At 41.5% G+C, this 17191-nt stretch overlaps 1 protein-coding gene across 2 annotated transcripts in view; it reads left to right on the top strand.

Annotated features, from left to right (window-relative positions):
- LOC149467025 (glypican-5-like) overlaps positions 1 to 17191 on the top strand; it is a 319714-nt gene that overhangs the window by 269421 nt on the left and 33102 nt on the right. For both annotated transcript variants that reach the window (XM_089672361.1, XM_089672360.1), the window contains one exon: positions 2296 to 2443. In XM_089672361.1, the coding sequence (XP_089528487.1) occupies positions 2296 to 2443 (148 nt within the window). The remainder of the gene's footprint in view (positions 1 to 2295; positions 2444 to 17191) is intronic.

Here is a 17191-nt window from a genome sequence, read left to right as displayed (position 1 = left end):
TAGAACCTCTTTTTTGTGTTATTACTGTCTGTGGCTTTTTTTTCCCAGTAACAAATGTTATCCTTTTTTGTCCTGCTGTCAGAGATTGTCAAAGGAACAGGATGTGAGGTCATGGAGGGGGGGAGCCGTCCCTGCTGGGGCAACACAATGGTTATTGCTAGCGACTATAGCAACTGATAATATGAAAAATTTGACAGGTTGGTTGTACCCAAGTCGTACAACAATTGACCTGGATACAATCAGCCTGTCCATAGATGGTAAACCTTTCTATATCCTAACCTAAATCTATTGCCAGCTTTACAGTACTTTAGCAATATCAAAAAGGTATAGATATAATAATGAATATAAGAATATACTATTTGACACCCATTGTGGTTGATTTTTTTAACACTAAAAAAAAAATTAATAAAAAAGTTTTCAGTAATAAACACAAACTTTTAATTAAAAACAATAATATTGGCCAGAAAAGAAACACAGAAAAAAAATCAGTGATGGGTCCCCTTACATTTTTGGAAGAATGTTTCACATACAGACAGTTAAAAAGAATATTTGTGGCATGCCACTGTCTTTTCCAAATGATTTTGCCCCTGAAACTATGCAGGTACTATCAGATTGGAGGTCAGTCTTCTACTGCTCCAGGAACTGCTGGCAGCCTCTGGAGGAACCCAAGGTTAAGAAATGCTGCTCTAAAGTATTCCCCTTTACTCTATCCCTGGATGCTTCATAAAAGGTTATGTACAGAGGGGAGAGGAGGGATGGAGGAGCTGGGCCAGCACAGAGAGTATTTAGACCCTGCCAGAAGAGAAGAGGGCTATGATGTGCAAAGAGAAAGAGGTCTTATAAAGTCCAAATATAAGCTGCAGTCCTCACAGTATTTGACCTGGTATCAATAGGTGCTTGAAGTGAATGCCACGGATGGTGCCATGCCAGAAACCGATGCAAAGATGCCAAGTCACCAGCACCCCAAATAAATGTGTTTCACGGGTTTATTTTAAAGACAGCATCAAAAAGGCATAAGAAACCAACATTCAGGGTCCTTGAAGGGTTTCTTATGCCTTTTGTGACATGTTATTTAGAGTGCTAGTGACTTCACACCTTTGTGCTAGGGAACTGACTCTTCTTGTAGTAGTCATATTTTTTAGCAAGATCAAATGAACATTGCAACTGAATAAATAAATCATTTATGGACAGGAAAGCAATGCAGATACGCATTTCAAAGACTTGATTTAAAGATTTAAAGGTAGGGGCTGGCGTCCAACTTTTAAATGAACATAACTTTGCCCAAAAACAGGCCATGACTTATGCCCAAACTGAGATTAAACACCACTTCTACTTATGCCAAAGCCTGTAGCAAGAGGGGCAGAGCTAATCTTGACTGGGCAGAAATCAGGGCCTCATGTAAAGCATGGGCCCAGGATCCAAGGGGACTCCACAGAAACACAGGGATCAATTGTAGGTGCTACAAGAAAGGACCTACATTGTTAATATACTGTATTAGGAATATTTTAGACTAAGTCGGGATTACTTTAAGTACACACATACTCCCTGATGTGTGTTTACCTCTTGGAAATATCACAATGCTCTCCCAACAATGCCTTCATCTTCCATCTTCTCCATAACCCTACCACCATCTTTGTTCAAGCATTATCCATGGTCAAATCTACTTTCTGGACTAAGATGTTGAGATTGTGCAGTCATAGAAATTTCAATGCCTGTACACTATACTAGATGTTCTTGGCTGTGGGTAGATATGTTGTCTCACACTAAAAAGCCCCCTACTTGCACCTCAGATAGCTGTAAATTTTTTCAGCAGAAACTAAAAAGATGGTGCCTTTGTATGTACCATGGTGCATGTGCAAATGTTTGTCTACATTTAGTAGATAGTTGGCTTGGCACTGACAAGAACAAAGCTTGAAGGGGCCAGTGAATGAGAAAATTATGCACCAGTTTCCCCACTATCCATTCTGAATAAAAACCCACACATTTAGCAGGAGGAACATGTTATGTGCAAGTGGGGACACATCACAGCAGAAGGAGTGTCTATTTTTTTAGGTTTGTAGTAGTGATGGGGTAAGGTTACAGGCTCCTGAATTACTTCTAGAACATAAATTGGCCATTAAAAAAAAAAATCAGCATAAGCTCATGGCTGGTGGTTAATTTGTAATATAACTTTATATAATCTTGCTACCATATTATTTGTTTAGATGTTGATTTTTATAAGTTGGGTATCACTTTTGAAAGTACTGTACAGTTTATATCATATTTATATATGTCCTTTTCTTCTTATGTTTTCAGATGGGCAGCGAAAGAAGAATCAAGGCAGAACGGTGGCGCATCACAGAGGGTAGTGGAGGAGAAGGGGGATCAGAGGGAGAGGAGGATCAAAGTGGTGACTGCGATGATGAAGATGGTTGTCAAGGATCTGGTGAGAGTATAGAAACAGGTAGGCATGCATGAGATTTACAATGGCCTAACAAAAATCTACATACTTTGTAGCTGTGAGTGGGGTAGATGGTCCGAATTTTGAGCTTCCTGAAACCAAAGTTATAAAGCCAAATGTAGAGAAAAAGAAATACATTAAGTACCATAATTTAAAAGTCAGTCTAGTTACTTGTTCACATTGTAGCAGTTTGGTTATTGACTCATATGCACAACCATATGAATGTACAGTGCTCAGCATAAATGAGTACACTCCTTTTGAAAAGTCAGATATTAATCAATAGCTCAATGAACACAAGAACAATTTCCAAAATTGAGTTTTATAGAACATTGTTTAGTTTATTACACGAAAGTAAGGTTAATAATATAACTTAGATTAAAAAATCTTCAGTTTTACTCAAATTAGTTGATGCAAAAATGAATACACCCCACAACAAAAACTACATCTAGTATTTTGTATGACCTCCATGATTTGTAAGGACAGCACCAAATCTTCTAGGCATGGAATGAACAAGTTGGCGACATATTGCAACATCTATATTTTCCATCCTTCAAGAATGACCACTTTTAGAGCCTGGAGGCTGGATGGAGAGTGATGCTCAACTTGTCTCTTCAGAATTCCTCATAGATGTGTGATTGGGTTCAGATCAGGAGACATACTTGACTACTGAATCACTTTCACCCTGTTCTTCTTCATAAATGCAGCAGTGTTTTGCCATGTTGGAAAAGTGCACGATGACCAAGGGCATGGAGTGATGGTAGCATCTTCTCTTTCAATATAGAGCAGTACATCTGTGAATTAACGATACCATCAATTAAATGCAGCTCCCTAACACCTGCAGCATTCATGCAGCACCACAGAAGGACACTGCCACCACCATGTTTCACTGTAGGCACAATGCATGTTTCTTTGTACTCCTCACCTTTGCAACGCCATACAGTTTTGAAGCCATCAGTTCCAAAAATATTTATCTTGGTCTCATCACTCCAGAGTAGAGTCCCAGTAGTCTTCTTTTTCAGCATGGCTGGAAAAATTCTGGATAAATTCTAGGTGGCTTTTTTGCGCATGGGCTTTAGGAGAGGCTTACTTCATGGACGACAGCCATGCATGTCATTCCTCTGCAGTGTACGTTGTATTGTGTCACAGGAAACAATCACCCCAGTTTAGCTTTCTACTTCTTTAGCTAAGTGCAGTGAACTTGCATGGCGATTTTCTTCAACCCTGCTCTTCAGAAGACGCTCCTGTCAAGGTATTAACTTCTGAGGATGGCCTAGACGTCTCTGTGAGATGGTTGCAGTTCCATCTTTGTTAAATGTTTGTATCACTCTTGCTACAGTATTCTGACTGATAAATAAAGCTTTGCTGATCTTCTTGTGTAAAGACATCTACTGTGTCTGACAGTAACTCTTCTCACTGACCTACCTGAGATGCTGGACAGCACTCTGCCTGATCCATTGGACAATCCTGCCTTGTGCCTTGTTTTCTGTTGAACCTTGAATCCTTTCCTCCTCCCATGAACTTCCTGATTTAAGCCATGTCTCTGCACTTCCTGTTTGCCAGACTATTGTGCCTTCTTCAGCCATTATCTCACTCTTGTCTCTTCTGCTGCCATCCATACCTTCGATACCAACCTTTGTGTCAGGAATCTAGGAGTGACCAGAAAGGTGTGGACTGACACAGGGAAACGCAGGTTTCAGGTATAGTATAATAATACAGTTTATTATTAGCCACCCAGATATATATATATAAACGCACAGTGAACAAACCAACCTTCCACTAATCTTAGTAGGTGCAGGAACACAGGCGTAGTCAGGGCTGGAGAGGTGGAATGGTCAGGCCGGCCGTAGGGTTCTGTAATGACCATTTGCTGGTACCTCTAGTGGTCCCCAGGACAGGATTCCCCAGGGCGCGGAGTCTAAGTCCCAGTCTGCTTATTCACCAGGGCCCCTGATGGTGGGGATGGACTTGGAGCAGACAGGAACCAGGTCGCGGCCCCTGAGTACACCTGCTAGTGGTAGAGGGATCCGCCAGAGGTATGTGCAGGTACGGCTGGATCCGTGCAGGATGGATGGATGGCAGAGTAGTTAGCGTGGTCAGACGGGCCAAGTCAGCAACGTGCAGGCAGCAAGGTACCAAAGGAGCTGGCAGAGAATGGTCAAGGTCACAAGCCGGGTTCAGTAACTCACGGGCAGCGCGGTACAGGGGATCAGGCAGAAGGATGGTCAGGCAAGCCAGGGGTTCAACAGGAGACGGTCAGCAGAGGTCAGGATCAAGCCGGGTCAGCAACGAAGCAGGAACACAGGATACCAGGTACAGAGGCTCATGGGAAAACATACACCAAGGCCCAGATCACAGGCCTGCTCATGCCTTAAATACACCTTTCTGCAATCAGCCCCAGGTTTGGCTGATTGCACGTGTGAGCTTCTGGCTGCTGAGAGCACCCGCTGGTCAGCTCTGGTACTGCAGACCACACGGCAGATGAGTCCCACCACCAGTGCTGAGTCCATTCCTGACACTTTGGCTTGTTCCTTTACTACGATTCTGCTTCATCCCAACCTGCAACCACTTGTTACTGACCCTTGTCTTGTTTACTGACTACGCTTCTGCTTGATCCCTACCTGCCATATCTGTTACTGGATTATGGCTTGCTCACCTGGTGTGGCGATCCTGAGAACTGCGTCCTGGGACTAACATGCAGCAAAACCCATCTCCACCATCAGGTGCTCTGGTGAATACTGGTTAGTGCTTAGACCCTACAGCTTAGGTGAGCCTGCGTCATCTGCTAGGGTGACCTGCTTGTTTACCTATCCTGTTGGTTGGTGTGTTACTATAGCTACTGGTCTCTTAGCCTGACCATGACAGAAATTATTTTCTTTCTCAGGCCTTGTGACATTTCTGTTCCATGTAGTGCCAATGCTGACAGCATGAAATGGGAAGGGGTTTTCTTTGTTAAGTAATGCCCTTTTATTATCAACTGTCTGCTGGACACCTGTTTAATGAATAATTAGATTCACCTGTTGTATTCTTGTTAATTAGGATTTTGTTGTCTAAAATTTAGCTTTGCTCCTAAGACTTTCATTGGGGTGTATTCATTTTTGCAACATAGTTTTGAATGAATTTGTTAGGAAAAATACCTTTTTGTGTGTGTAAAGTAACAAATCTTGTTTGCGAATAATGGCCTGCATTTGTGGGAGTATTTTGTAGTATAGTGTTCCATAGAAAATGTTGACTCTGAAAGGAAAGTTAAGGTTTTCTGACAAATCTCTTGGGGTGTAGTCATTTTGTGCTGAGCACTGTACATAGATGGGTGCAGAGGTGGATCCTGTAGAGTATATGCTGTGTGATAAATGCCAGACAACCTGTCTTTAGGTGCAGAAGTATTCTCATCATAAAGTAGCAGATATAGTCTCATTTCAGCATATCAGAAGTATTTACCAGACTGCTTAAAGGTAAATTCCATTTATGGAGAATTTATATGTATTGATACATGATGTCACCACCCCACATCTCCACCTCATCTAATAAGAGATCAACTTGCATTCATTTAGAAAATGCAAAGCATTCTCTGAATGGCACCCATGCCCAGTGGCCAATCTCCTCTGTTCACAAACCAGCAGGCCAGCCACTTGCCGCTGGACCCAAAAGCAAGTGGAGATCACTGGAATAGTAGTGTATACTTCAGTGATTTTCAACTTCCAGTGGCATCAGCCAGGTATAGTATGTTAGATTAAAAATAGGATTCAGGTATAGTATATACATAGTTATATTGATCCAAGCTGGATCAATGTAACTATGTATAAAATATCCATACTTGAAATTCTTCTTTAAAGCTGAAATGTAGCTAAAAGAAAAAGCCTACAACTTTAGCACACTACTAACCTGTAATGAAGTACATCCCACATTATGCATGGGACATCCACCATTCACAGCCACCAGCACCAGCTGTCAGAATACAATAGCAGACACTGCAGATTCATCCACCCACATTGTATAGCATGGATGGAGGAATCTGTCAGATTCCATCAAATCCATCAGTATATGGCCACCAGTAGCTTTTGAACACTTGAATTTTTATAGCCAATGAAAACAGAATTTAATGAATACTCTTTATATAAGCAATGGACACCCTCTAGCCTGTAATGTAATAACTCAAAGGACAGTGGCGTGACTTAATCCTTAACAACCAGACTTATGAATCTGTCCACTCCAAGCTGCGGAAAACAAATTTCTCGTTGGATAATGTGGGTCACTGCACATCCTGTACAATTTTATGAAGCCAGCCCATCTGTAACCAGGCTTCAACTTTATTTTTTTGCCTCAGTGCTCAAGGAAATGATTTACATCATTTGCTGCAGTTATAATGCTCTCAGAATCTGCACCAAGGCTTTTACCATAAAGAAGGAAATGTGTGGAGTGAGCTGGCTGGTTTGCTGAGCCTGGGCGTCCAGTCCACAAACACAGTGAAGGATATGTGTACACTGGGAGGGATTAGTGAATGATTTCTTTGTATGCCCCAAGTTGTGCTCTTGTTCATTCATTTATATGATCCATAGACAAGGCCCCCTTGTTTCTTTGCCATTGTTCTTTTATGTAACTATGGAGCCCCTTATTTTGGCCAAGGACCCTTGCTTTCTTCATAAAGAATTAGCCGCAATCTATTTGACATGGCTGTCAGGTCACGCTCTCCAGCCCACAAGTTGGCTTTGTTAGGACTTTTCACATTTTCTCATTTATGTCTTTAATTTAAAACACAAAGCGCGTCAAAACTAGTTCTGAGTCACATCTCATCCTGTATTGATAGAATGAATTATCCTGTTTGATCTAGAAGCTGTGTATGTGGTGAAATTTAAAGGGCATATTGAATTGACAAAGTGAACTGCAATATAGAGGCAAATCATTCAGGCTCAATAAACACTGGTGAGCATATCTGCTTGCATTAGAGAGCTCTGTGTTCACCATATACTGGTGTGCACAATTACTATATCTAAATATATCACAAACCCCAGCACACAGGAAAACCTTACAATGGATGATAAAGGTAAAAGTATGCTGCGGCGCACCGGTGCAATACACCAATTGATCAAAAATATATATATACAGCGCAAATCAAACACCTCCTCACCATATAAATAACATCAATAAACAAAAGTATTATATAAATCAAAAAAAATAAATTAAATATTGTAATAGTGTCCAAGAAAATATATAAATTATGCCCTGCATCACTTCCGGTGAGTGGAATGCATAATAAATCAATGCTTTTAATTATCTTTGAACATGTGAGTGGCCTGGTATTATTTAATACTGCATATGGTATTAGCAATATCACACTATGGTATTTTTCTTTTATGCACCGCTGTGGAGCTCTTATTAGGAGTAAGTGGAAGGATTACATCAAGCCATACAAGGTGAAAGGAGCTCTGGAAGATATAGAGGGGGTGTAGGATCCCTAAAATCCTAAAAGGCGCAACACTCACTATTATCTGGTGAGTGCGGTTGATGTTGATTTTACACTGGTGAATGGGCGAAGCACATTTCTTTGGGAGAAGATTATTTTGAATTTATTTTCTGGGAAGAGAGAACTTTTTTATATTTTTTCTGCACGTAATTTTTATATTTTCTTGGACACTAGTACAATGACTATATCAGCAGTGCACGTTGACAGTGTATAGTTCCTAAGCGCATCTCAGACATAACATGTAAAATGTTGGTTGCGTTCTGTGAACCGCAAAGTCATCAGGTTGCACTGACTACTGCCAACAGTTGATATCAATAATTAAATTGCTGCAGTAAAGCTAGCTGTTGGCTTTCACACTGTCTCAGTAACTAAGAACCAAGAGGTAAGGTTCTATGGTGTCAATTACTCTGAATCAAAATAGGTTACAGGAAACACTAAATGAATAGTGAGAGAATGATAGAACTTAAAGTTTATGCATAAGAATCCCCCCTGACCCCACCCCTCCCCTTTTACTGCTCTTCTCTACCCTCGTCTCTTGGGCTTTACTGAGGTAGCGTGAATCATTTGTTCCACCCGCTGTCAATCAAAGCCAGTGTTAAGGGAGCAGGGGGCAGGGTTGAGTCCCGCTGTCTGTGTCAGTAGACACAGACAGCGAGGCTTGGGAGGGAACCTGCAGCTCCCTATGGGGCACTCGGCAGAAGGGAGAATGTAGGGGCGCCAGCAGGGTATCCAGGAAGAAGAGTTTCAGGCCACCCTGTGCAATTCCATTGCACAGAGCAGGTAAGTATAAACCTGTTTGTTATTACAAAAAAATTAAGCATTTACAAACACTTTAAAGTGTTACTAAACCCACAACAGTAAAATCAGTCTGTATATGCAGTAAAGCATGCTGGTAATACTCACTGTGGAACCTAAGGGGTTAATCCTCTACATTATGTAAAAAGGATATTTGATCCTCCCCTTCCTCCACATTTCTCATTTCTTCTTCTGATAGAACACAGCCTCGGGGACACTCTGCACATGCTGAATTTGGTGTGTACTGCTAGAGAGTTGTTTCTTTTTCTTGAGAGGATGCATGTGATCAGCACAGGGCCAATCACAACTGTCCAGACAGAGGGTCAGAGGTTATGCAATCTCACGGGGCAGTGAGAGGAGAATGAAAACTCCTCCTACAAGCTTTAACTAGTGATCAGCTGAACACTGATAGAAGTCACAAGATTGCTCTAACTGCTAATGAGAAAAGGTATTTCTGTGTTCTGTGGGAGACTGGATATAGTACATGCAGGATCCTAAGACAAACAAATGAAACCAGCGCTCAAATCCTCATGCAGACCAAAGAGAATTCTGATTGCCAAACAAGGAGCTGCTGCCCTTCAAAGATCAGGGAATCTGGACACTGGTGAACAAAAGCAGACAAGGGGGTACGTCTCCCAAAACGCGTCAGATCATCCCTATCGAGGGCACAGCATTATTGACTGTCTTTGCGGACTACCAAATTGCTTTTAATTTCCTTTGGTTTGTGAGTATATATTTATTTGTCTACACAATAAATACATGGTCAACTATGGTAATGCACGATGAGAGTGCGCCCTGGTTTGCTTTTGTTCATGCAGGATCCTAGGTTTAGTGATACTTTAAAGCTCATTCATACATGCGGCAGCCCTTGCCGCCCCAATCAGTGTGTGGTTTTTGTTTGTTTTTTGTCTCTATCATTTTCCATAACCCTGTACATTGTGTTCGCTAAGAAATATTTCTAAACGTTTTATCTAAACCCCTCCCCCCACTGACACCACCAATTGTGAAACTGAGTTCCACATTCTCACTGATCTAACAGTAAAGAACCCCTTATGCAGTTTAAGACTGAACCTCCTCTTGTCCAACTACATTGGATGCCCACGTGTCTTCTTCAGAAACCTTGGGTTAAATAGTTTCCTCTCAATGCTAGAGTCACCATTTAGAAATATATATATCACTATTTAGTCCCAAAGCCTACAGCTGCCAAATTTGTAAGCGGTAATACAACGTAATACCACTGCTAAATGATTTCCTTGCTGCTGCCACTAGAGGTACAGCTTGACCAACACCAATTTAGTTTTTCTGTTTGCTGATTTGCTAAACAAGCAAAATTTGGTCCACACTGACAGCTCATCCCTACTCTTAAAACACTTTTGACTATGTAGGGTGTGTAACTGAAAAATCCCTAAGGTCACTGGCTGTGTTTTTTTTTCTTTATAATAAAATGAAGAGGTATTTATTCCTTCCTCTGTATTACCTATTTTGCTAGGGCCACTGCATTCATCTAACGAACCTGTCTGAGCACTGCTTTAGTAAGTAGAAGAATTGAGGGCCATGTGGGTGAAAGTGTTAATCTAGTATGTTTTCAACTCTCTTTTAAACAATATCCTGCTTTTGTGTTGGACTGGAGTTCATCTTTGTGAACTTAATCTTATCACTTTAAAACAAGATAAACCCTAGGCTTAGAGATCACAGCTTGTCAACCACATGTGTTTAATAAAGGGTGATTTGCATAGCAGAAGATTTGATTTTGCATGGTTCAGAGGTTCCATATATTTATTGCAACATGGGCAATTAGATATGCTATGCTCCTATCCTTAAAGCAAAACCCCAGTCAACATTTTTTATCTAGTTTTGAATAAAATAGTGAGGGGTTAAAACTTCTACCAGGTTCTCATTGCTGTCAGTGTTTCTGTTAGTGAGTTTTCCCTTTACTTCCTGTCCAGCCAGAGGATGAAGAATCTGTAAGGGAGGGAAGGCATATATTAGTCAAAAGTGATCCCAACCGGTCATCAGCACATCTTCTGGTAAGACCCTTGGATCCCTTATTCTGACTATAAATCTGTCCATTTAAGAGGGATGCCAACAGATCCACGTCTGGTGTCCTCCAATGGTGATTCATGTCCCAGAACATATAGGGGTGAATAGACCATTTCCCCATGTCTAAGCACTGATGGCTGAGAAAGTCTGCCTGTCAGTTGTCTACTCTGGGAAAGGGGACTGTGGTCACAGCTGAAATGTGCTCTTTTGGCCCAAGCCAGTTTTGAAACTGCATTTCAAAGGGGTGCATGGCTACTGTTGTGGCCCTGATGATTGATGTAAATTATGCCTGTGGAATTGTCTGATGTAACCCTCGTCGTTCATCACTGAAGCTGCATAATATCACTGGTTCAGTGATAGACAAATGGGTCTTAGCTTAACAATGTTGATGGGAAGTCTGGATTACTTAAGCGACCATGTCCCTTGGACTATTTCCATCCCTAATAGTGCTCCCCAGCACAACAAACTACCATCGTGTGAGCCATCCAGGTTAACAGGAGAAAGGTTTCCAGCGCAGGACTGGTCAGCCACCAGGTCAGTGATGTCTTGGGATAAAGGCACATGGGCAGCGGTGGTGAAAGTGGGAAATTCTTTCCTATGTTTCATATTCCTGTCATTGAAAAGTGGTAAATTATGAAACCCTAACATATGTTAAAATATTCAGTTTGGGAAACAAAATTGAGATACAACTTACCCTGGCCATTCTTTTCAACACTGTCCTCAACTTAAAATATACAAACATAAGACATTTGGGAAGCAGGCACTACTATAATGCCTATCAACTGTTCTCATCTGCAGATACCTCAAGGTTTTTTCAAAGCATTATTATTAATATTACTATGGCAAAATCAGTCATGTCTCTTAATGTGTGCCATAGCAAGATCAGTCATGTCTCTTAATGTGTGCCATAGCAAGATAGATAAAACCCTGGTGCCCAACCTGTGGCCCGAGGGCAACACACACAACTGTTTGTTTCTTGCGGTGCAGCCCAACCCATCAGTCAGCAGCAAAAGTGCATTAATTTGTAAAGGGGTTGTATTAGCGGTGGTCTCATATGAAATGTCCTCAATCTCTGACTGTTTCCTACAGCATTCCATCAGTTTCCAAACAGACCTGTACTACACTCCCTGATCATTTGCTGTAATACATCTGCATTCTCTAACAGTCTTCTATAGTATTACATACTGTATACTGAAAATGAAATCGGGCATCCGTTGAGGCCCCCTATAATTTGTTAATTGACAACCACTGGTCAAGTGCTATCAGGTCATGAATATGGCTACCAATCAGATTCCAGTTATCATATTTTAGGGATGGTGCAAATTTGGATGCAGAACTAAATTTAGTTGCTACAGCAACACAGAATATCAGTATTTGTGACCCTCCTATTTTGTAATTATACACTAGGATGCTATGTTACTCTAAATAAAAGGTTTGTTTTATTAATTCTGTCTTTCATGGACAGCAACGCACTTACATGCAGAATACTAGTAAAAACATCCATAAATGGCCTTGATAATAAAACACAACGCAGGACAATCGATATAGTCTTGATGAGCACAGCTCCGAAAGCAAAGCCTGTAATAAAATGATGTCCCATCACTGCAGGTGTGGAAACAATAAATAGCTCAGGCACTGAATCGATAAAATTACAGTGATAGATGAGAGCTTAATAAGATAACGTTCATTAGCCAGCTCTCCAGAGTAGCTCTCTGAGCACTTTAGCAGCAGGGCTCTCAACAAGGAGGAGGCCCTCAGCCTGGTGTCACTTTCATTAGCTGCTGTCATCATCTCACAAAGCTTTCCATTCGTTGCTTATTAAACCCATCTCTCTACCAGCTGTTCAAGGAGCATCTCTTTGTAGTCCAAGTCACACAGCTTGCCATGGCACGTGTGATCTTGGAGCTTCTGAGAAAATGAACGATCTGTATTGCCAACTTTCTTTTACAGTCGGGTAAAAGGCAGGAGCTCTTATCTTATTTTTGATATCTGATACACAGGTCTGTTGCTGTGTATATAAGGTATTGAGACATCTTCCTATAATAGATATATGCATACAGTGTCTGCATTTATTATATGTGCCTATCTAGGAAATTCTTTGTCAAGAAATTTTGCCCCATGCCATCACTGTAGCATCATACAGTTTCTGACATTTATGCTACAGACAGACCTCCTATTCCATTTCATCCAGGGGCGGACTGACTATTTGGAAACTTGGGCACTGCCCGAGGGCCCGGGGTCAGTAGAGGGCCCCATGAGATGCCTTTGGTACCTTTTTCATAGGCTTTTTTGAGCTTGGGCAAGGACACAGGGGCCCCATGATCCCCTATTGACCGGGGGCCCCATGAGTTGTCAGTCTGCCCCTGATTTCATCTCAAAGTACGTTGCTCCTTTTAATAAAGGAAAGTTATCCTCCTTTTTTATGGAGTTTATTGTGACTTCTCTTTCCTCACTAAATTGCTTGGAGAGAGAGCAATAGAGGCGCTAAGTTATCAGTCAGTTTAAATTTGGAAGTTAGGGCAATAGGTGCCAGTCCAGACTAAGGAAAAAGGGTAGCACAGTGGCTAACTGGTTAGCACTTTCACCTAGCAGTGCTAGGATCATTGGTTCAATCCCCAACCTTGGCAGTACCTCCCTGGAGTTTGCATATTCTCCCTGTGCATGAATTGGTTTATCCCACACTCCAAAGACTTTCTGGCAGGTTCATTGATCCTAGTGTGTGTATGAATGTGATCTCCTTGAGAGCAGGGATTGATGTCAATGTACAATAATATATGTAAAGCAAAGGTGTTATATAAGTATCTTTAATAAACTTAAAAAGAAGCCCTGTGATGGAAAGAATCTGTGCCACTTCTAAGGCCAATTGTACAATCTCCTTTAGATCAGCCATTAACTATGCAATATAAGGGCCTGCCTGGTTTGATGCTAGCTAAAATGATTTTTTTAGGTTTATCTTCATATTATACAGAGATTGTACAGCCAGTTTAAGATTGTTGTTTCTGGATGCCACCCACTGGGATGCCATTTATTTTTCGAATTGATGGAGATAGGTTTACAGGTTACTCCCATTAAAGAATATGTAATCCCTCACCTTGTAAAGTTCATTCAGTTTAAATATAAATATAAGGCAAATATATTTGTGTATTTATTATTATATCATATTAAAAAACATTGTAAATACCTTTTTTTTCCCTTTTATATAAGTGATCACATAGCTTCTGTTCTCAGCTGCATGAGAAGCTGAGAGCTGGAGGGGGAGAAACAACAGAACACTGATCAGGGGGAGGGGTCATGTCAGCACAAGTCTGATCATTGGATGAGAACAGGCTGAGTTCTCAGCACAGTGGGAACACTCAAAAAAACAGCAAAACATTTGTGTATAGTGTACCTATAAAAACATTATAAATACTTTTTTTTTAATAAGTGATCACATAACCTGTCCTCAGCTGCATAAGGCGCTCAGGGAGGAAAAACAGCAGAACGCTGATCTTCCCAGTGAATGATTGTGCACGGGAAGCATGTCAACACAAGCCTGATCATTGGATTCGCTCCCAGCACAGCCAGAAAACTGTCCATGCTGTACTCTCATGGCTAGTGAGATCAGGTTTTTTTTAAAATAGGAAAGCAGGGGGACTGGAAGGATCACCTGGGATTTCACACAAAGAAAGTAATACAAAGAGAACAGGATACTTTTTCATACAAGCAGATGGTACAGCAGGCACATACCAGGAATATGAAATGTTGGGTTTACATATTCTATAAAGTATATGTAAATCCTCACCTTATAAAACAACCCATTCAGTTTAAAATAGAAATGAAAGGTAAAACGTGTGTATGATTAAACATGATAAATACTACCTTTTCTCCCTCTTTTCTCAACTGCAATGTTGGGTTTACATATTTTTTTAACCATATTAGTCCTGAACTTATGGTGGAATGTGAGAGAGAGTTTGCACCTAGTTATGGTGAAAGGAGTATTAAAACATATGTTAATTCTGACTTTTTTTTTTATTTGCTCCTTCTGGTCTGTTAACTAAAAGTGTTTGTTTTATATCTGTTAAACAAAAAACAGTTGTTCATCCAGCCATTGTGAGCTAATATCTTCATGTGCTTTTTGCCTCTGGACTGTAATATGTTGCTATCTCTGTGAAGTACAAAACCTATTATGGAAAAGAGAGGTTTTTATGTAGTCCTAACACAGTCTGTAGCGTGATCACGCTGGTCAGTACTGTTGTAAGCAGGTGTTAGTATCCTTTTAGAGAGACTCCTCTCCTGGGTATGGTTAGGGTTGGAGTCTGTGCTCTTTTATAATCTTGTGTGGGTAGGGTCCTGGGCAGAAGGAGCATGGGAACAGGCTGCATAGGTTTGTATCCTGAAGAGGAGAAGGCCTTTTGGGCCTAGACCTGGAGGAAAACCCAAGGTGGAGACCTGCTGAGAAAAAGATGCAGGGTTGGAATGAAATGTGTTCTTGAGCCTCAGACTCTGCTAAAGGCACTCTCCTAGGCACCCTTGATGTAACACATTGCCTTGGACCTTTAAAGCACTCTGCAGAGTTAACTGCAGAGTGCTTTACAGTTCCAGGGCCATGTTGCACCCACTGGTGGATACCTGCCCCTAAAGAAGTGGGTATGCCTGGTATGAGCTTTATGCCTTGCATGGGCTATTGTTCTCCATCCAGACCACCCTTGGTGAGTAACAAGTTCCTGCCTTTGTAGGATCTGGTACCGCTTCGGGAGTTGCGTTGGGTACTGTGATACTTTTATTTGTGCTGCAGACACTCTGGATTACCACAGCCCTTTTTTTGACTTGCCTCCTGAGGGCTGCAACATGTCTTTTTGGTACTGTTAAATACTTTTACATTTGTCCTACATCTTTTATAGGTTGCGACACACTTGTTTTGGCACCGCAACACTTTTAAAGTTTGTCACTGGCTCCTTGAAAGGACTGCACCACACTGTTTGGGCAGTAACCAAGCCCTCTGCAAGTGCTGTGACACATATTGCTGTGCATACACACTTCCTCTGCATCTCTGCCCAAGTTCCACAAAGCTCCATGCAAGGTCCAGAATATCTCTTCCTTGCTGCTGCCTTACATGATTGGGTCCCCAATGGCATTAACCTTTCCTGCTCCTGCAGCGTGCTTGTGAGTACCCCTTGTGAGGTTCCGTCAGTTACATAATTGGTATAGTGACTCATAAGTGCAAGGCCACAGTCCTGTAGCTCTTGCCAGCTTACAACCACCTAACAGTTCCAGGGGGGCTTGCAGTATACTGTCTAAGGGACCTAACACTGATTTCTCAGTCCACTGCCTCCTACCTCGGCTGCACCACTCCTCTGAGTGTCTCTTAACCCCTTCAGGGGAAGCTCCCTCCTCTCTCCTATCTGGGGAGGAATTTTCAGTGACTATGCCTGAGTTTTTGGGTCATGTTAGCTACTCAGAATGCAGGGGCCATAAGCACCTATCCACACCTTTTACTCCAGAGACCATCTCTGATTTCTCCCTGGCTGCACCTGCTTCTCCCAGTCACCGGAAGAAGAATATACTTTATCTGTGTTTTGACTTGATACATAAGAAGTCTCAGTCTTCTGACATTACTTTGAAGCTTGAGGATACCATTTTGGACCTTGCTGGAAGTGTGCGTGTGCCTTGACCAACAGCAACTTGTGTTTGCTGTACCTAATGTTAGTAGCCTGGGCTGTCTTAAAGTTCTCCAGATGGTAAAACCTTTCCTGATCACTCACTTTCGTAACCTAAGAAGGGTTAACTTCAGATTGCTAAACAATTTACCCCAGAGGCTCGGAGGAATTCCTTTCATTTCTCCCAGGCCTCCAAGTCCAAAGCAAGACCAGGGACATCATTCCTTGATAAATACTGCACCCCCACATCCTCCAAGCCCATCAAATCCTCCTCTAAATGAAGTGGCACCCTACTTGTCAGGAGGACATCTGTTGTGGCCACCTAGTCCCAAGATATTTAAGTTTTTATACTGCAGAGCTAAGAAAAACAATCAATGCCTTTCAAAGATTTCAGAAAATCCCACCTACTGTTAGTTCTCTGCTTTGTCATGCAAAAGAGAGGTGCTCAGGCTGGTCATCAGGTGGCAAGTACCTTGACAACTGGTTCACTTTTCAGTAGCCCAGGGCTATGAGTAGTTAGGTAGGTCATATATGAAGCATTCCCCTCAATCAACACATACAAAATCTAAATCCTTCATTTAACCAATAGCAAGTATTAGAATTTTTGGCTGGAAAACCCCTTTTAAAGTAACAACTTTAATTAGAAATCGACAGCTGTATTCTCACAAAGTGGCCTATTATTTAGCTACTCAGTACCATATTGCTTTGCCTAGAAGTGAACCAATTACAATGCATACATGAAATGATTAGCACATCACCTGACTCTTATCTCAGCATGCTATCTGTGTTACATCTGTTTTTTTACACTTATTGCTAATGTGC

Source organism: Staurois parvus, unplaced genomic scaffold (genome assembly GCF_062004578.1).
Source record: "Staurois parvus isolate SC_StPar_1 unplaced genomic scaffold, SC_StPar_1.0 ptg000126l, whole genome shotgun sequence".
Taxonomy (NCBI): domain Eukaryota; kingdom Metazoa; phylum Chordata; class Amphibia; order Anura; family Ranidae; genus Staurois; species Staurois parvus.
Note: the sequence above shows the minus strand (reverse complement) of the source record. Positions and strands in the feature narration are given on the sequence as shown.